Source organism: Humulus lupulus, chromosome 8 (assembly GCF_963169125.1).
Source record: "Humulus lupulus chromosome 8, drHumLupu1.1, whole genome shotgun sequence".
Classification (NCBI taxonomy): domain Eukaryota; kingdom Viridiplantae; phylum Streptophyta; class Magnoliopsida; order Rosales; family Cannabaceae; genus Humulus; species Humulus lupulus.
In genome coordinates, this window is record NC_084800.1 from 55,170,471 (window position 1) to 55,190,301 (window position 19,831).

General features: G+C 35.4%; 4 protein-coding genes across 5 annotated transcripts; 2 read left to right on the forward strand and 2 right to left on the reverse strand.

The window, feature by feature from the left end:
- The first annotated feature begins 798 nt into the window (after positions 1-798).
- Positions 799-3,718, forward strand: LOC133797299 (pro-cathepsin H-like). Its single transcript, XM_062235159.1, has 8 exons — positions 799-1,066; positions 1,195-1,316; positions 1,625-1,740; positions 2,101-2,174; positions 2,268-2,532; positions 2,646-2,777; positions 3,023-3,158; positions 3,415-3,718. Exons 1-8 carry the CDS (start codon positions 882-884, stop codon positions 3,453-3,455), a joined length of 1,071 nt encoding a protein of 356 aa, XP_062091143.1. The 5' UTR covers positions 799-881; the 3' UTR covers positions 3,456-3,718.
- Positions 3,719-5,458: 1,740 nt separating this feature from the next.
- On the reverse strand, positions 5,459-8,386 carry LOC133797300 (pentatricopeptide repeat-containing protein At2g06000). 2 transcript variants are annotated; one of them, XM_062235160.1, is made up of 2 exons: positions 6,239-8,386; positions 5,459-6,003 (listed from the first exon to the last, which is right to left on the reverse strand). In XM_062235160.1, exon 1 carries the CDS (start codon positions 8,145-8,147, stop codon positions 6,360-6,362), a length of 1,788 nt encoding a protein of 595 aa, XP_062091144.1. In that variant the 5' UTR covers positions 8,148-8,386; the 3' UTR covers positions 5,459-6,003; positions 6,239-6,359. The 2 variants fall into 2 exon arrangements, with proteins under 2 accessions (XP_062091144.1, XP_062091146.1); XM_062235162.1 differs by having other exon boundaries at positions 5,459-6,088.
- A 1,450-nt stretch (positions 8,387-9,836) lies between these two features.
- On the forward strand, positions 9,837-13,520 carry LOC133797302 (protein FIP1). The gene is made up of 14 exons (XM_062235164.1): positions 9,837-9,992; positions 10,262-10,353; positions 10,457-10,561; positions 10,741-10,790; positions 11,059-11,125; positions 11,321-11,393; positions 11,533-11,588; positions 11,717-11,813; positions 11,971-12,055; positions 12,252-12,314; positions 12,426-12,485; positions 12,816-12,908; positions 13,069-13,131; positions 13,229-13,520. Exons 1-14 carry the CDS (start codon positions 9,937-9,939, stop codon positions 13,343-13,345), a joined length of 1,077 nt encoding a protein of 358 aa, XP_062091148.1. The 5' UTR covers positions 9,837-9,936; the 3' UTR covers positions 13,346-13,520.
- A 35-nt stretch (positions 13,521-13,555) lies between these two features.
- On the reverse strand, positions 13,556-18,526 carry LOC133797301 (uncharacterized). The gene is made up of 15 exons (XM_062235163.1): positions 18,203-18,526; positions 17,834-18,076; positions 17,627-17,751; positions 17,323-17,542; positions 17,030-17,149; positions 16,691-16,947; positions 16,329-16,436; positions 15,910-16,051; positions 15,646-15,811; positions 15,311-15,468; positions 14,601-14,924; positions 14,410-14,484; positions 14,265-14,334; positions 13,963-14,120; positions 13,556-13,846 (listed from the first exon to the last, which is right to left on the reverse strand). Exons 1-15 carry the CDS (start codon positions 18,479-18,481, stop codon positions 13,697-13,699), a joined length of 2,595 nt encoding a protein of 864 aa, XP_062091147.1. The 5' UTR covers positions 18,482-18,526; the 3' UTR covers positions 13,556-13,696.
- Between the last annotated feature and the right edge of the window lie 1,305 nt (positions 18,527-19,831).

The following is a 19,831-nucleotide window of genomic DNA, read 5'->3' on the forward strand; positions in this document are numbered from 1 at the left end:
TAAATACCAAGACCTTGGATAGAAAAATGGTTGGCTTTCTTTCTCTGTAATGCAAACACTCTGCCAAAATATAGAGAGATATACAGTAATAATATCGACTCGTTGACTATGATGACTTTAGCCTCCGAACCACGTAAAAAAGGAACGAGTGTTCTCACTATATCATTCTAAGCACCCATAAGAGTTATTATTCTTATTACAGTTTATCTTTAAGCACTAGTTTATTCTAGCTAATTACGTAATATACTGTTAGTGAAAAACCGCGTCAACAATAACATATTTTCTTTTTAAATATAAATGATAAAAAATTTAATAAAAATTAATATTATTTAGTATATGTTATTATTATAATAATAACATTTTATAATATTAAATTTATATTAATAGAACTACTAAATATGTATTGTACTATTAGTTTAGATAAGCATTACATTAAATATTTGTAATATTGGGTTAAAATTAACAAAACAATTAAATACAAAGATAGAATAAGAGATGTATACAAATAGTGGGAAAAAATTATAAATTAAGTTCCTAAACAAATAACGCCACCCAAAAAAATCCCAACATAACAATCTCAATTTTATTTTTTTTGTATTTTTGCTCGAAGTAAGAATCTCCAATTTACTTAAATGGGATGGAATCCCAAATTCTACATACGATAAGTCATCTCATACGTCACATTTGGATTAAGAATGAAAAAAAAACAGAAGACAAAACCAAGGAAGTGAACGAGTGACGTGGCAAACTCCAACTGGGCCTTGTATCCCTCCCTAGCCCAATAAATGCCAATGAATGAGTTCAGAAATTGAAGAGTTCAGACACTTGTAAATTTCCCCTATTTTCTCGGAAAGTGAAGGAGAGTGTCTCACGAAACTCCCATGGCCCGGTTGAGCTTACTACTCTCCGTACTCCTCGTTTTGGCCATCGCCGTCGCCGGATCGACCTTCGATGAGTCTAACCCCATCAGATTGGTCTCTGACCGTCTCCGCGACTTCGAGACTCAGGTCCTTAACGTCGTCGGTAACACGCGCCATGCTCTCTCCTTCGCTCGCTTTGCTAACAGGTCAGTATCCTCCTTCCACAACCGTCACACACACACACACACACACACACACACATATATGTATATATATTTGGTTTGTTTTGATTCAGAGTGGAATAGGTGTAAAATATATTGGTGTTGGTTTGAAGGTATGGAAAGAAGTACGATACAGTTGAGGAGATGAAGCATCGATTTGGGATCTTTTCGGAGAATCGGAAGCTGATTAAATCCACAAACAAGAAGGGCTTGCCTTACACTCTTGCTGTGAATCGTAAGTAATTTTTTGTTGTTATTATCGTTTTTCTGTAATTTAAATCTATTATTTATATAGATACATGTGTTAAACTAGAATAGATTTGATGATTAGACGGCTAGGAGTTTCTAATACTGGTAGGTAGAAGATCTGTTGACCATGTTTGCTACTCAAGCTATCATCACAAATAAAAAATAAAACTGATCTGATACCATAAGTTTGAGTTTCAGCTTACATAGACGATACACACCCCCGCTAACAACTTTTTTTTTTTTGAAGTTTGGTTTGCTGGGTTGTGTTTGCTGATGTGGATTGTGAAATCACAGATTTTGCCGATTGGACCTGGGAAGAGTTCAGACGACACAGGTTGGGAGCTGCTCAAAACTGCTCTGCCACTTTAAAGGGCAACCACAAGCTCTCTGATGCTCTTCTTCCTGAAACGGTACCTATATCTATCAGTTCTATTCCTTTTTACGTTTTATCCAACTAAACTTTAGCCAGATTAACAGGATACCCCATCTTTAGTTGGTGTTATCTCGTGTTTCCCTATGAGACATGCTTGTGTGCGGCCCTATTATCAAGTCAAATTCAAAGGTCTGGTGAACTTATACACCAATCACAAATAATTTGCCTACGGAACCATTTTAAGTTACAGGGGACTTTGCATCTTAGTGATTAAGTTAGATTTGGTCTAGATTTTAATGATGTTGTTTCAATGAAGTGGATATGCTACTTTATTTAGCTATACTGCGAATCTTGTCTAGTTAAAGTGTAACCTAGATGAGTTTTGTTATGTTTACAGAAAGACTGGAGACATCAAAACATAGTCAGCCCAGTTAAAGATCAAGGCCACTGCGGATCTTGCTGGACATTCAGGTGAGTTTGAACTTGGATTTGAAAACTCTTGGTTTCAAGAAAAACTTAGTATGACCATATTAATGGTTTAGCTTTAACAAATGATTTCTACAGCACAACGGGTGCTCTTGAGGCAGCCTATAAACAGGCCTTCGGGAAGGACATCTCTCTCTCCGAGCAGCAGCTCGTGGATTGTGCAGGAGCTTTTAACAATTTTGGATGCCATGGTGGATTACCATCCCAAGCCTTCGAATATATTAAATACAATGGTGGACTTGAGACCGAAGAAGCTTATCCTTACACCGGACAAAATGGTATTTGCAAATTCTCATCAGAGAATGTTGGTATCCAAGTGGTGGAATCCGTCAATATCACTCTGGTAAGGGCCGTCTGAATTTTATAAATTATTTTACTATTTTTTCGAATGAAGTTATCCTCTAGCTAGCTTTTGTTTTCCTTTTCTTTCTTGTTGTAACATATGAACAATTGCAGGGTGCTGAAGATGAATTAAAGCAAGCAGTTGGACTTGTTAGGCCAGTGAGCGTGGCATTCGAGGTAGTGAGTGGTTTCCGTTTTTACAAGAAAGGAGTATTCACCAGTGACACATGTGGCAACACTCCCATGGTGAGTTTTGATTAAGGGGGACTGAATGACCTAGTCTATTACGTTGCAAAATATTCTGCTAAATATATCAAGATTAGATTCGAGAGATGGGAATAGTAGAGTGGCATTTAATTTTTATTTTGTGAAATACACATACATCGATTACACCACCTCTGTTTTGATCAGTCATCTTGGCAATCCCCAAAAAACCAAACTCTGAATTTCTTGTACGAATGCTTTACTAAATTCTCTGAAATTTATTGCAGGACGTGAACCATGCTGTGCTCGCAGTTGGGTATGGAGTGGAAGACGGAGTCCCATACTGGCTCATCAAGAATTCTTGGGGTGCAAGCTGGGGTGACAATGGCTACTTTAAGATGGAGCTGGGAAAGAATATGTGCGGTAAGTTTTCTTTGGCCACGTTTTGCTGCCAAATTAGAACGCAAGTTATTCACCGTGCCTCCTAGCCTTTCTTTTGTCCCATATTCATCGGTTTGTCCATTTCTTGTTTTGTTACAAGCATAATGACTAAACGACATTTTAAAGGCAGATTCCATACTGAATAAACGTATTGATGTTAGCTTTTTGCGTGTAAAGTTGATATAATTCCTTCTCAGCCATAATATCTTGATGATACTGATGATTTATTATAATGTAGGTGTTTCAACTTGCGCGTCATACCCAGTTGTCGCTAAGTGAGTTTGGCACACTTTGGAAGTAATAGTAGGCCCTGGATGGGTGGTGAATGATGTGGACTGGGGTTGTCGTGGTCTAGCTCCTAAACGCTAGAGAGGGACCCCGCTCACCAATTATGTTTTACAGGAAATAATTAGGTTGATTATGTACAAAATAAGATCCAAGACTGTTCTTGTTATGTGGCCTTTCTGGAATGTATGTAATTTGAAAAAAAACCTAAATCTTGTGTAAATTCTTTAATGGTTATAATGAATCAATATTTGCTTGCTTTTGTCTCATAAACGCAATCTTTAAGAAGAGATGTTTTAGTTTGAACATATTCTCTATCGAAACTTCATTTGTGTCAAAAACTTTGGTTAAAATATTATTCTAATTATATAATAATTAATGTTAATATTTAAATTTTAGAAATAAAAATATTTCATTTTTTAATAGAAATTATTAAAAATTAATATATTTTGTAGGTTTTTCATTAATTAAATTTATTTTTAAATTGGAGTTTATATTATTTTATAAAAAAATAAAAAGTAAACTTTATTATTATAATTTATACTAAATTCTGTAAATAAATTTTTTAAATATGCTGCCACAAAAAAAAAAATTGACATGTTGACTGATTCTTTGGATACCTACAAATAAAATGATGAAACTCAAAGAAAATAATAATGAATTTTATATGGATCAAATTATTAATTAATCATAGTCCACGTGTTAATTTTATTGAGAAAGAACTTGCAAAACTCAAATTTTCTAAAGATTTAGGCAGCACTAAAGTTTGGATCTTATTTATAGGTAGTTGATGGGGTTAAGATCATTAATGTGAGTTGATTACAATAATATTCCTTTAATTTGATCAAATTACATGTAAATTAATGTTTCTTTCCCATAAGCTAGGCTTTTGGCCCCATTTGCGTGTCAATGGGCCCAGTACGAAGTTTATAAGCCCACGATCTTATTGAAAAAATTTGAATTCTAGTACTACAAGTATCTCATGTTTAGGCGACATCTTAATAAATCTATTTACCGCTTGTACAGAAATGACAATAAGATCTCTGCAACATGGTCTTAGTGGATTGAATGACACTACCCACTAAGACCATGTTATCACTTGAAGAAAACACGAACAAACATAATACATAGCTATTTTATTAAAATGATGATTATTTGTCTAGAGGTCGACTAATTCTTTTATAAGCTGTTAGAACCTACTTTTTTCTTTTTTCTTTTCTGCTTTGTAAATAAATCTCTTTAAAATTTCTTCACTCTTTTTAATCGTTTTTTATTATGAACAAATTTTTTTTAATTAAAAAGAATTTTTCTTAATTATTGAATTTTTAATATAAAATTTTGATTTTTTAAAATTAATAATATTTGATGTGTATTATACTAAATAGTAGGGGTAAGTGAATAATTTTTTAATATTGTGTGAAGATATTTATGTCAATTTGCATATAGGGAGCCACTTCGGTGTTGTCACTTTTTTTGCTACATTGGTGCAGTCAAGTGGCTCATTTTGGTACTTCAATATTTTTTTTTTGTTCTTTTCATGTTGTACATTGTAGTTATTTAAGACATCCGATAAATTTTCAAAAAGAAAAATTTACAATGCTGAAAACAAAATTTAAACAACTTATTGCACGTCTATTCTTTTGTATGCGAGTGTAAAATTCAACTGTTTGAACCTTATTTTCAGGACAGCGAACTATTCTAAATCCAAATTTATTGTAAATTTACATAATGCATACAATATAGACCGGCATAACAAAAATTATTTAGGCAACCAAATAGTAAACTAGCTGCACGTGCAGCCAAAAAAAAACTGACTCAATTGTAGTCTCACCTTATATATATAAATAATCAATAACAAAGAAAAGTAGAGAAAAAAACAAGTGTCAATAGAACTACCTTTCCTTTATTCATCTCTGCCCTGAATTCAAATTCTTTGTTAGAAATTTAGGTAACTCAATCCTGTACATCATTTAAGAAAAGAAAAGAGGATGAAGAAATGAAAAGAATTTCTGCCCCAAAAATTGAAATTCTTTGGTTAGAACTATTTAGGTAACTCAATCCTGTACACCATTTGAGAAAATGTATAAGAAGCGAAAAAGAGAAGGGGGAAAACTAGTTAAATTACAGTTTACATCGAGTCAAAAGCAACTCCGATCAGGAAGGCCAAAATACTAGGCTACAAATTTATTACAAAAATGTTGGTCCAGCTAAGACTTTTCCCCCATCTTTCCCAGAACAACCCTTTCTTTTCAGCAGTTTGAATATCTGAACTTCGACTTTAGTCAAATATAATGGTAATAAAATTACCAGAAAAAAACAAATTGAAGGATGCTACATGCGTCGGATAGTATTATGTGTGATTACTGTCATTTTGTGTGATTCCCGAAGGCCCTGTTCAGGTGGGTCTGTTCAAGTAATCCTTGGTGTTGGAGATCTTATTTGAATAAGAGAGCATTACAGATCTCCATCTTAGTGTCAAAAAATCTATTGTCCAAAACCAGGTATGTCACACTTCTATATCAACATCAAGGTAGACACTCACCTGCAATCCAGGAAGAAAACGGATGAATTAACAATCCAGAAATTGTAAAGAATAGTCTGTTAAGGAGCTCACATTGCAGCATACCCTGCAAATTTGAACATATATATATTTTAATTTCTTGAGATTCATTTAGATAACAAAGTTACTTGCTTGGATTCCCCACTTTAACAAATAAGTTACAAGATATAGAATAAAGGAAGTCGTATGGGAATTTGCATGATGATGTAGTACTTACTGAGTTGCTGGTTTTGTCTGTGTGCACTACAAAATGGACGCATTGCACTTGGTAATACTTTGGAAGGATTTTTCCACCTGAAGACCAAGAACGAACAGGCATTTTTGTGGAAGCCATTCAATTATACAGCCAATCGTATCTCAGCATTTGTTAACGAATGACTACTTCTTAAACATGACACACCCAAATTTGGATCCTCAACAGCAGTTCTTTTAATATGAATCGCTTCATTAGGCATCCCAGCCTTGAAGAGACATGATGCCAAACTATCCACAGTTATCTTATCAGGAGCACATCCAATTGTCAACATTTTATTGAAAACACCAATTGCCTCTAACAACCTCCCTTTCATACAATTCCCAAGAATGAGAATGGTGAAAGTCACTTTGTCAGGGTTGCATCTCTTCTCCTCCATCTCTGCCACAATCCTGTTTGCCTCGTCAACATTACCGGCCTTGCACAATCCATCAACCACAGGGTTGTACATAAAAGATTTTGAAACAATATTACTCTGACTTAATTGTCTCAGAAAATCACGAGCCTCATTTAGTCTATTATCTTTGCAAAGAGCAAGAATAAGAACAGAGAACGTATACCCATTTGGAGACACATTTCTTGCATTCATCTCACGCCAAAGCTCCAAACCCTGGTTTGGCTGCCCAGCTCGACAGTAGCCATCAATTAGAGAAGTGAAGGTTATGACATCCGGATGAGAACCATAAAAGGGCATCTTCTCATACAAGGAAATCGCCGATGCCATGTCATTAGCCTTACCAAATCCATCAATAAGAGCATTAAAAGTGTACGTATTTGGTTTAATGTTTGAATGAATCATCTCGTCAAAAAGGGCAGAAGCCTCCTCCATCTGACCCAATTTGCAATAACCAGATATGACTGATGTAAAAGTTATAACATTAGGTGAAAGGTCGCTCCTTGCTTGAATTTTCTTCAACAATTTGCAACCTCTATCAACCTGATTAGTCCTACACAGTCCACTTATCATTGTGTTATATGTAACAATATCTGGAGAACAGCCAAACTTCTCCATATCATCCAAAAACCCAAAAGCGGTATGGACTTCTCCTATTCCACACAAGCCTCGAATGATAATATTAAAAGTCCAAATATCCGGTTGAAAATGGGAGCCCTTATGTTTTTTAAATAAGCAAACAGCCTCACTAACTTGATTTCGTCTAACCAAAACGTTCAACAAACTATTGTAAACAAATGCACTCACTCTAAACTCATCACACTGAAGCTCGTCAAGCAATTTCTCGCCGTAGTCTAACTTACCAACTTGTGCATACGAAGAAACCAAAAACTCTATAGCCGCGTTATCAGGTGAGAGACCATCAGTCCTCATGCAATCAAATACAAATTTAGCCGAATCAGGAAAACCCATTTGACATAGGGACCTCATGAGAAAATTGTAAGTCCTAAAACTATGATTGACACTAAACTTGTCCCTACTGAGCTCAAAGAACTTCAAACCCAATTTCGGATTGTTTAGCCGTTTAATGACCTCAAACGCAATTGAAGATGTTAAATTCTTACTAAGATAACCAACGCAAGAATCCAGTGATGGAGAGCGAACAAAAAGAGTATAAACAACCTTCACAAACCAGGCCTCGGAGTAAGATATTACCTCCTTATCGTGGAATGGCCGTGAGCGAGATCCTCCGTGAGCTACTAGGCTATGAAAGTGAGAAATGGCGATCTTGGAGGCTCGAACCCAGAAGGGACGGGCTGTAAAGAACAAAAGGGTCATCTGCACCGCCGCGCCATCATTAGGCTCGGCTCTACTCTCGTATATATTCTCAATCACAATCCTTTTCTGTGAAGAACCAGATTTTCTATTGGCTCGAGCCGATTTCGAATTAGGTTTTGTTTTCGATTCTGTAATCTTCATGGAAACGACAAGGTACCAACTTTTAACGTTGGCAAGGCAAAAGACTTAACCATTGAAGGCCGGTCCCTTACACAATTCATCGACTGAAAATGTTGATGGAACTAGTGGAATCCATGGATAGCGCAAAAAATGGGAACATTTTTCAGCTCCAGATGTAAGAACAGTCCTAACAACAGTAACAGGGCTTATCTCATCGAAGAGAGAGATCAGACGATCACCGCATTAGGGTTATGTTCCATGTCTTCCAGCTTCTTTCACCGATCTTTAGGTGGAATCGCCCATTTTCTACGTGGATCTCACTTGGCCCATTTAGATATTACTGGGTTGCATTCATCCTTCGTACTGTGTATAAGCCCAAAATGATACTGACAGATCTACATTTGTTTTAAGTTTTATTTGAAAAATACCATCTCAATTTTGTCATGTAAATATTTTGCTATATTTCGCACAAAAAATCAAGGATATATTTGATACAATTTTTAACACTATGCTCCAATGCATAATTGTAAAAGTTGATGGAAAAATTAATATTTTATTAATATTATTTATTAAAAATATACAAAAGGTAATAATTTTCTTTTATCTCTTATTGTTGATAGTTAAAAAACAATAATAAAATAATAAGATAAAAGCTTAGTATTTAATGCTATATAGATAAAGAACTAAAATAATAAAAATAACATAAAAGTAAATAAAACAATATATGCATCACATTATATTGTGAATTTTGACACATTATTAGAGCAAGAATTTTTTAAAGTGAGCTATATTTTAGCAATGTATGGCCAATATATCATTATATTGGAGATGCTCTTAGATTTTATAATTTTTTTTGTTGAAAGTATAAAAGTATTACATATCTAGGTTTTAACTATACTAACAAATGCTAGTATCTAACACGACATAATATTATTATTATTAATATAATTTAGTATTAAGTGCCACATATTTTAATTTAAAATAAAATATATAAGACATAAAACTAAATTGCTCCAATCATTGTTGTTTTCGAATTAGCTCTTATTTTTATTATTATGTATTAATAATATGTATTAATATTCAATTATTTTAAAAAATTAGAATTTAATAAGTTATACTTAAGAAAATCAACTAGGAAGAAAAAAAAGAAGTTTGAATAGTTAAGAATGATCTTATAATAGCTAAGATCCAAGTAGTTTACTAGAATTCTATGTGTGTTCCAATTATGTTATGCAAGCCCCTTTAGCTCAGAAATTAGAGCATAGCATTTATAATGCGATGATCATGGGTTGGTCTATATTATTGGACACAATGATTGTTTTGTAGCAATTGTTCTAAACTAAAATATTACAATATTACATCATTAATTTATATTAATATCTTATTTTTTAAAAATAATATCAAATTCATAAAATAAAGCCAATTATTAAGTAAAATCTCTGACCATCTATTTATGACATTTTCTTCGCTGAGTCATGACTGAGGTGGCGTTACGTTAGCATTAATACTTTATAATATTTTTCATTTGATTTTTAAAATTTTGTATATGGTAAATTGTAATCAGAAAATAAAAAAATGGTATAAATCTATTAATTTCTAATCGTGGTGTAAAATTCATCACTTGCAAAATTTAAGTGGGTTCGTGTCTCGTGGAGTCTTCTGTCTTATATAATTTTTTAAAAAATAAAATAAAAAGGCGAGACTAAAACGAATAATGCCTTAGATTTGTTGTTGTTCTTGTTACAGGGAAGCGGTTCCACGGAAAAATAATAGAAAAGGAAAAAGAAAAAAAAGACAAGACAAGACAACAATGGCAACAGAGAGACAAACTCCATTGGCTTCTACATCTCGTGAAGACAACGCTCTGTAAGTTACCACGCCAAAAAAAAAAAAAAAATTATGATTTTAGCTTAAGATTCGCACAGAACTTGATCTCGTATATCTCGGTCGAATTTTGAGAATAATTGGTCAATTTCTTGTGGTGTACTTCGTATTCTGATATGATGTAATTAACCTGTGCTAAGATTTGGTGATTATAGCTGCTAAGGCTTTTGTTTCAATGTCTACCTAGAAAACAAATTTCGTTTATTTTGGTTCAATTTGTGAATTTTGATGGTTAAATTGTGGTGGTTTAGGTTTTTAGATATACTGCATGAAGCTCCTTTGTTCGGTCACCGCAAGTCTAGAAGCATCTTCGGGAGTGTGGTTTACTTTTTATTATTGGCAAGTAGAACCTTTTTTCTTTTTAATTTTTTTTAAGTGACATGATTAGGTACCTACATTATAACATAAGTATTTTAGTTAGATTGATCGTCTTCAATTTTAGGCAGGTTATGCTGCATTGGCAATCGCAGCTCCATGGATATTTCATCCTATACAGAGATTTACTTCGCAATTACTTTGCAGCTGCGCTGTTGTTCTTTTAGCCGTTACAGGTTTTGTACCCCTAGTTTTCTATTCTTATGCGTAGATTGATTGTTTCTGAAAGATTGTGCTTTCTTATGACTGCTTTCTTTGAACCAGTTTATACCCTTTTCAAATATCATAGGGGGGTGGTGAGAATGCAATTAGTTTTGGGGGTGAAATGTTGAAGACAGTCTTTTGTTGTTTTCAGGAATCTTTCAACAGTATTTGGTATACCAGGTTCAAAAAATACGTTTACAAGTAAGCTTTCTAACTAGCAAACAATGTTTGTTTCCAGGCTCTAACTAGTAAACAATGTTTGTTTCCTGGCTCATTTTCTAATATGTCTCTCTCTCTCGTACACGAGGACATACTTAGAGAGAAAGATAAAGTTACAAATTGAATTTTCTAAACCTGGGTTAAAATTGTTTCTGTTGTAGTGTTGAATTTAAATCATGTTTTTTAATATCATTCATTTTCAAAAGATTTTCCCTTGTTTGTTAACCATGGGATGTGTATTGGTATGCAGGGTTATTATAGTTTTAGCCAGAAGTTGAAGCATATAGTTCGCCTTCCATTTGCAACTATTGCATATGGTATGTCCCTCTTTACCTTTTGTTGTTTCCAATTATTATCTCATTAATCTACATGTGCGATTCTGTTTTATGTTATGTGTGTGGATACTGTAAAGGATTTTAAATTATGCTAAGCATCCAAGGTTGTAATGATTTTACAGAAAGGAAAATTGTAATTTCTAGTTAAAGCTTATGAGTGTGTATTGCTTCTGCTAGGAACTGCTGCAATGCTACTTGTAATGGTTTGGAGACCTCACACCAGTATTCTCTCTATCTCTGCTATATTGAGGTATATATAGTATAAACTACCAGCTGCAATGCAGAGTCTGATTACCTTTTTAAATGAATAAGTTTGATTTACGTGATAAAGTTTTGTTACTAGGATAAATATTTTTCATTATTGTATTGACTACTTGTATTACTTGCAGAATCATTATGCTAGTTGAAGCAATATGTGCAGGTTCATTTATTAGTCTCTATATTGGTGAGTTATATGCTTATTTTGGATTGTTAGTAGTTCAATTGGGGCATGAAATTTCATAGTAATGTTTCAATATCATGTTCATTGTTATCAAATTCTTTTGTCTTTTTGTCCCATGTCGATGCTTCTAGGTTATGTGCACCAGTACAACTCTTTAAACTCCCAACCTGATGTCTTGAAGTCGTTGTACTCTCCACTTCAACCATCAAGTTCATTGGAAGGTTTGAGGTAATTTTCTGGTTATTTAAGTAGTTACTTTTCTCTGTATAGGGATCCTTAGTACCATTTGGAAGTAAATCACACTCAAGAAGCATGTGTTACTTTTTAAAATGTATTTATATGTTAAACAAATATGATACTATCACTGATCGTATGTGTTTTCCAGATATTATGATGCTGGTCGGCTTTCTGATCAGCAAATGGCTTTGTTGCAGTACCAACGTGAAAACCTTCACTTTTTGAGCGAAGAGGTGTGTCATGCAACAGATCTTGTAATTTCTAGTTGTCTTAATGTAATACATATTATAGATCATAGTTATCCTTTCTTAGCTAATAATGCTTGTTTGCTTGTTCAGTGGGATGATGTCTTGATAAATTATTTCATGGCTTAAGATTTCTAAACTGAATTCTGTTGATAAGCTAGCTAAGTGAATTATTTCATTGCAGATTCTTCGATTGCAAGAGTGCTTAAGTAAGTATGAACGGTCTGATGATGGTTCCACACCTCAGGTAGTGATGGTGATCCTTCTGTATATATTATTCTTGAAAATTTTGTACAGCTATGCAATACAATGAATTATGTTTTTCATTGATGCTGAAATATTGTACATATTTCTCCAGGTTGATCTTGCCCATTTATTGGCAGCTCGTGATCAAGAACTGAGAACGCTTTCTGCTGAGGTAATAACTGGTACTCTTGATGTTTTTATGAGCAAGTAAACGTAATTTTAATACCCAAAAAAAAAAAAGTTTGGGAGAGCTGGGTTTTCTGAAATTGGATGATTCCAAACATATTGGATTTCTGAATTTGTAGAATTCAGATTCCTAAACTACTGCTGAAAATGAAATCCTTGTCAAATGCTATTCCCTTTTCTAATCAATTGCAGCGGGGTTATTAATGTCATCTAAGTTGGACAATTAATTGAGTTGTTGTGAAATGATTGAAATTACATCGTGGGCCTTAAACTTCACATGGTCAAACTAAAGTGGTGTATATGTTTTATGCTGTAGATGAATCAACTACAGTCGGAGCTTAGGCTGGCTAGATCTTTGTTAGCTGAAAGGGACACTGAGATTCAACGTGTGCGGACTACCAACAATCAGGTATTACCAAAGCTGTGGCTCCCTATAATGTCCCCATTGCTAAAGTATCATCCATACATGACCAAGGACCTATTACATAGTACATATACACATTTATAACATGTATTAAAAATTTAATGGCAAGATTTTATTGCTGCGCTGACTATACCATCAATTACAGTACGTAGAAGAGAACGAGAGATTAAGAGCCATCTTAGGAGAATGGAGTACACGAGCAGCAAAGGTGCCCACTTAACTGCTTCCTAAACTACTATAAATATCTATACATATGGTCCCCATTAATTGTGTTTAATATTTATTTGTTCTTTTATGTTTTAAAGCTTGAGAGAGCATTGGAGGTGGAGCGAATGTCAAATCTTGACTTACAAAAGAAGATTTCAATACTCGCTAAACAACCACAGGTATCAACCGAACCAGCTGACCAAAAAAGAGCTTAAATCATTTGAGGTCTTCTCCATGCTAAAAAACGAAAAGATAGGCTGATTCTGAAGATGAGCATGAAGGCTCCGCCCCGGTCATATGTATATATATCATTTTGTGAAGTCATTTTTTTGACTGGCGCAGTAGCACTAATGAGAATTAATACATAATGACTCAATCCATTTTTCCGCAGTGTGATGTGTGTATCATTTTTTTTTTCCAAGAAAAAAGATAAAATTATAAAGGAATGTTATTCGCTAAACAAGTTCATTTGAACCCGACTTCCCCCACCCCACCCCACCATAAATCAATATCCAAAATATCCAGGTCACCCCAATCGTTACATTTGAAAATATGATAAGGCTCGACTAAACTTGACTAACGTGAGTGGTTTCGTTCAAGAAAAGACAACCGAAGACGACGTTGAAAAAGTCACGACCTTTGATTACTCCTCCCCCTCCAAGTATGGCCTCTGTATCATAGTTGCATGCTCTTGTACAGTCGGGACAGTAAGTAACCTAGGAAAAGAGACCGAGAATAAATAAAAAAAGGGAGCAAATGTAATGACTAGAAGATAAGTTGTAACAAAAAAAATAAAGAATAACTTAGTAGATGAAATTGATTCAATGCAAACCTCCAATAACTTGGGCCGGTAAGAACTGTCAAGCATGACATCCACGCCATAAATGGCCCTTGATTTTGGACTATGCATCTCTGGATGTACTGATGCAGCTGCTTCAAAGACTGAGCGGATCATACCTTTTACTCTTTCATGGATATCCAACCATTTAACTGCAATTACACTCGGAAATCAACTTGAAAACATAGAGATGCAACGCTATATAGTAGCCAAATAAAGAGAAAATCTTATGGTTCTTTATATATTTTTAGGTGAAGGCCAGTAGAAGACTGGCAACTTGAACAACACGATAATACCTTTATGTTCTTGTTCAAATTCTTTCACAAATTCTGGAGTGTTCTTGTGTTTGAAACTTCCTCGATAGTTCTGAAAGTCGTAACAAAATGAGTGGAGGATATGCATAGAAAAATCATTGTAGAAGGACGAACTATGACTACATACCATGACAGTGAAGTGAGTCTCGTACTCGAAAAAACTGTGCTTCTCTAGAGAATATGGGTTGTTTGCCAATCTAACCTGAAAATTAAATCAAAGTATCCTCCTGAACAAGCCTTTTAAGGATAGTACTAAGGGAATAAAATAAAAGAAGGCATGTTGACATAGGCTATCGTGAACATTGAGAACATACGTACCCAGAAAACATCTGAGAGGAATATCTCAAGGGGATTCATGCTGCGAACTAATACTACATACCGAATATCAAATTTCTTCCCATTAAACAAAGCAGGGTTCTCAATATACTTCTGACATATCTTTGGTCCAGTTTCCATGAGTCTGATAATGGCAGTTAAATTATCAGTGACAGTTGTGTCTATAGTACGTGCCATGTTCCAAGGTTTTAATATCCACAGATTGTTACACTCTTCTCTCTTGCGCACAAGATAATCCCCAATAAGTTCAGAGAGATTTGTTTCAAGGTTATAAGTGGGCTGCAGCCACTCAGGAGAACCATGTGCCTGTTCATAAAAAGAAATTGGAATTAATAAGAATCACAAGAGGAAATATGTTATGAACTTTTACTGAATTGCAGAAGCCAAATCTATTCACTTTCTACTCTGGAAAGTAAAACTGTTAATACAGTTGCAAGCTTACAATTTTGATTTGTAAGTTCACAGAGGGAAAGAAAGAGCGAGGTGGCATAAAAATAATTTTCCATCAGAGGATCATTCTTTATAGGATCCGCTATCCCCTAGTCTTACTAGTTAATAATAGAAAAGCATATATCAAATAGAGATGAATCTTTAAAATAGACCTGCGACACCTGTCAAACAATAATGCTAAGTTTAACATCACTGAAGAGTGAAATACCAAGACAGACACCATGGAGTGTGAGTTTCTTAACCTTCTTAATGGTATCTGCCAGATGGTGTTTCATCACAAGACAAGCCTCAAAAGGGAATTGGTTTACGAATTGATTCTCTGTAATTCCAGTAGCCTTCTTCATATCATCATCCACCTGCGTACTTGTCCATATGATATCTGCATCCTTTACATCAGTTGCTTTAAGCAACCCCCAAAAGATAAAAGCAGAGAAAGATTTGTCAGAGCTTAAGACGAGTCACAGAAGGCAAAATTCAACTAGATTTCAATAATACTATAATACAATACCATACTTGCAAGATAGAGGAGAATCAAAAAACTGAATTGAGTGCAAATTAAGCATAATAAAGTACATACTGATCACAAACTCAGGACGGGTCAAAAATTCTTCAACATAAGGTAAGTCCGTGTAAACGTGTAAAGCAGATCCATCATTACGAAGCAGACTTCTAGTTGGACATGGCTGTATAGGTGGAAAAGACAACCTTTTCGACTTTACATTATTCCAGTATCTCTTATACTTCTGCATTAATGAATGCAAAGATAACATCAGATCCTGCCCTAAGTTCTAGTTTTAAAGGATGACCCATACAGATTCTCTGGTGTAATAAGGAAAAGTACTTGGATAAAATAGTTCTCTGGCGTATGGAACCAAGCTGTAAGCCTTGCAGAACGCTGTTTAACTTCCCCAATGCCAAAGAGAAAATCACGGGTGCACTCATCACCCTTCTCAACATTATGGGTTGGCCACAATATAGAAAAACTGAGTGTAAAAGAAACAATTCATGTAAGTATAATAATTTCTTTATTTCTATTTACAGCAAAGCCAAAGCATGGTCTAAAAATTTCGAGAGATTTTCCAGAACTATTAAATGTAGACCAAATAATCTTATTGAATCCAGATTATTCTATTGATTTATATCACACGAAAAACATAAACGTGCTTTAGTGGAATAATTTTGTAAATGACATGAGGAGATTATCCTATGAATCTATATGACAAAACAGTAAAGCAAAAGAATAAAGATAAAAGATTATACCTCACAGCTGATGCCAGTGTCCCCTCTGGCATGAAGAGAAAAGGAGCCACTCTAAAGTTTGGCTCATCGCTGTGAAGCAAAGCTGAACCTAGCTCATCCATCACATACCTATAAATTACTCCAAAACAAAGCAAAGTCAACTCAAGTATCAGCGAAACTATATGCTCTAAATTATTATCCGAGAAAATGTCCTAAACTTTACATAGATTACATAGACTTCCATATTCAATCTTTGAACACTCAAAACTCGTTTGTGTATGAGAGACGTTATGAAAAATAACATGGCTTTACAGTTCACATACAATCAACAGCCAGGATGTAAGCAAAATGCAGAACCTGTTCTATAACCCTCAAATGCATACCAGACAGAGGTCTCATCAATCTTTTCTTCATTTGCAAGCCTGTACGTCATTAAATATAGCCACATTGCATTCAAAACACGATCAGCAAGAGGCTCATCAGCAGCAAATTCAGGAAGACGTGGTTGTAGCTTTGTATCAACCACCTGTTTTTCATCTCCTAGTATTTTTGATGCCATAACACCATTCAGTATTGAGATATTAGGAAGCCATTCAAGGATTTCCACAGCACTTTCTCCGAGGGGTCCAGGAATATCCACCTAAAAAACAAGTCTATTTAATCTAATCCTCAAAATTTAATGTTTACAAAACCCCTTCTATATCATAGCCAATTCAAATTACCTCCAATGATTGCAGGCAAGGAAACCCATTTAAGACACGAAGTAAGTCCGAGTTCTGTTCCAATGGGTTCCCTCGAAGATTTAAGTATGAAAGAGAAGGAAAGCGAAGAGGTGAAAATGCCTGGAAAAAAAGTTGGTGTAGGGAGAGCATACCACAGTCAGAACCAGTATTATCCACTATACAAGATTATAATATTCATCTGTGCAATTGAAATATTAAAACAAAGAAAAATGGAACATGAAATAGAGATCTTTACAAAGAAAACATAATATCAAATGCAAACAATGTAGAACCTTATTGATCAAATTGTGAATACTTCTAAGTGAAAGGTCAAGAGAGGTGATTCTCTGCAGTGGAGGGTCATCTTGAGGTCTGCCGCTTCCTGGATTTTCCTTGTCATATACATCTCCGCAGTACCCCAATGCCCATTCACCATAATTAAGAGTGAATTTCGAATTATAGATTTCCAAATTTGGCAATTCTTGCAGAACTTTATCTGCTAACTGATCTCCGCTGAAGTGAAAAGGAAAAAACTGTTATTTATTTTTTGTTTGTTTTTAAAAAAAAGCAGAGCAAAGCAAAGCTTCTAGATCATACCGATTTAGTACAACCGGATTATTGTTGAGCCAGAGAGCTCTTAGGTTTTTGAGCTTAGTAACTTCTTGGACCACAACATCTATATTCTCAATCTTGTTTCCACACAAACTAAGAGCAAGTAGATCCTGAACAAAGGCATGTGAGCTTTAGAAAACCACCTATATCGACGTCTCTATCAAAATAGGAAAATCGCCCACTACTGCTCACCGGACATTTACTAGCTAAATCCAACGACAATAGAGTATCGTCGTCAATGTCGAGCTCCTCAAGCTCCAGCCACTTCACAGGACCATTACCCTTCTCTTTCGCAGCACCAAGTTCAGTCTCTATAATCTCGAAAACACTCTTTTTCTCATTGTTCACTTCATTATCTTCCGTATAGGAATTCAAATCATTATCCACGCACATAATCGCAGCCATTCGCTCCGCCAATCCAGGCACTTCCAGCAACTGACATACGACATCAGGAGACTAATAAGACTAATGAAGCACTATTCTCTAAATTTTCTACCATGGTGCCTTTCTTTCTCGGCAACCAAACAAGTCCGGGAAAATGAGAGAAATGACAAAGCGTACCTGTTTATAGGCATCGGATAGGCGGAAAGTCCAGGCGTGATCGATGAGAAAGACGTCTGATTCCTTAGCCATGGAATCCGATGTGAGGACGAGCTTCCTCCGAGGTCCTTCCTCGCAGGGCTCGATTTGGAAGAAGGAGCCGCCATCGAATGTCTCCGATGACAGCTTCTCGAACAGTTTTCGGTAAAGCGAAGACGGCAATCCCGAGGCAGTCAGAAGGATACCGTGAACTTTTACGAAGTCTTCGATGGTTTCGATTTTGCTGACGGTGGCAGACATTTCCGGCGGCGCTTGAGCTCAGTCCCTGTGAGTCAGTGAGAGTTTAGGAAAAGCTTGGCGCGCGGGCTTTGAGATAGAAGAAGCTTCAATGCCTTTCTTTTGCTTTTGAAAGTTAATCGGGCCTCGGCCCACATGATCCAAACGAACGAAGTGATCTGGACCAACACAATAATAAGCCTTGCCACAAAGTTGCCCAAATATGGGCCTGATTTATAGTACCCAATGAATTGGAAATTTTGTACAATTCATTGTAAAATAAAATAAATAATAATAAAAAATAGTTTAGGGGAATTCTATGCTGTGACAGAATAATGGAGTAAAATGTATGTCTTTCATTTATGATAATCACATATAAATACAACTCCAGAACCAAATGTTTGTTAAAGTTCCACCAATAATGTTTGTAAGATTTTGGATTTACAATTTTGAATGAGAATGAAGTTTGAAATAATAATCAAGACTAAGTCTAAGTCAGTGCACATGTGGCCTCTATTATGCCCCCTCAAGATGGAGCTTGAGAGGAGTCCAATCTTGTTTATTAGATAAAGAAAACGAGCACGCGAAAGTGGTTTAGTAAGAGCATCGACAAGTTGATCTTGGGACGACACATGAGCTACACGCAAGATGCCATGCTGAACTTGGTCACAGATGAAGTGAAAGTCAAGAGCAACGTGTTGCATTCGTGAGTGGAACACATGATTAGAACATAGTTGTGTTGCACCAACATTATCACAGTAAATAACAGGAGAACAAGGTAATTGTATACCAAGATCAGTGAGAAGATAGCACAACCAGTTGAGTTCTATTGCTGTGAGTGCCACTGATCTATACTCAGCCTCTATCGAGGATCTTGCAACAATTTTCTGTTTGGTGGAGCTCCATGAGACTGGATTGCGCCCGAGATAAATGATATAAGCATTTGTGGAAGAAAAATCATCTTTATTTCTGGCCCAATCTGAATCAGAAAATGCATGTAGGCTCGTGGGAGATTGGCTATATATTTGAAGGTCGTCATTGATGGTGCCGCGAAGATATCTCAATAAGCACTTAACAAAGGTCCAATGGTCTGTTGTTGGGTTGTGCATATATTGAGAGAGCTTACTGACAGAATAAGCAAGATCAGGTCTTGTTACCAGGAGATATTGGAGACTTCCAACAATGGCTCGATACTCCGTAGGATTAGTCAAGTGAGTTCCTGAATGTAAGATGAGTGATGGGCTTGGTGGAAGAGGAGTAAGTGTTATCCAAAAAATAGGCACGGATGACGTGGCAGGCGATTTCTGAATACGTAGCTGACACCTAGCAGAGTTCTGTTAGAGTATTGACCAGTAAGACATTACAGGCGCGGCG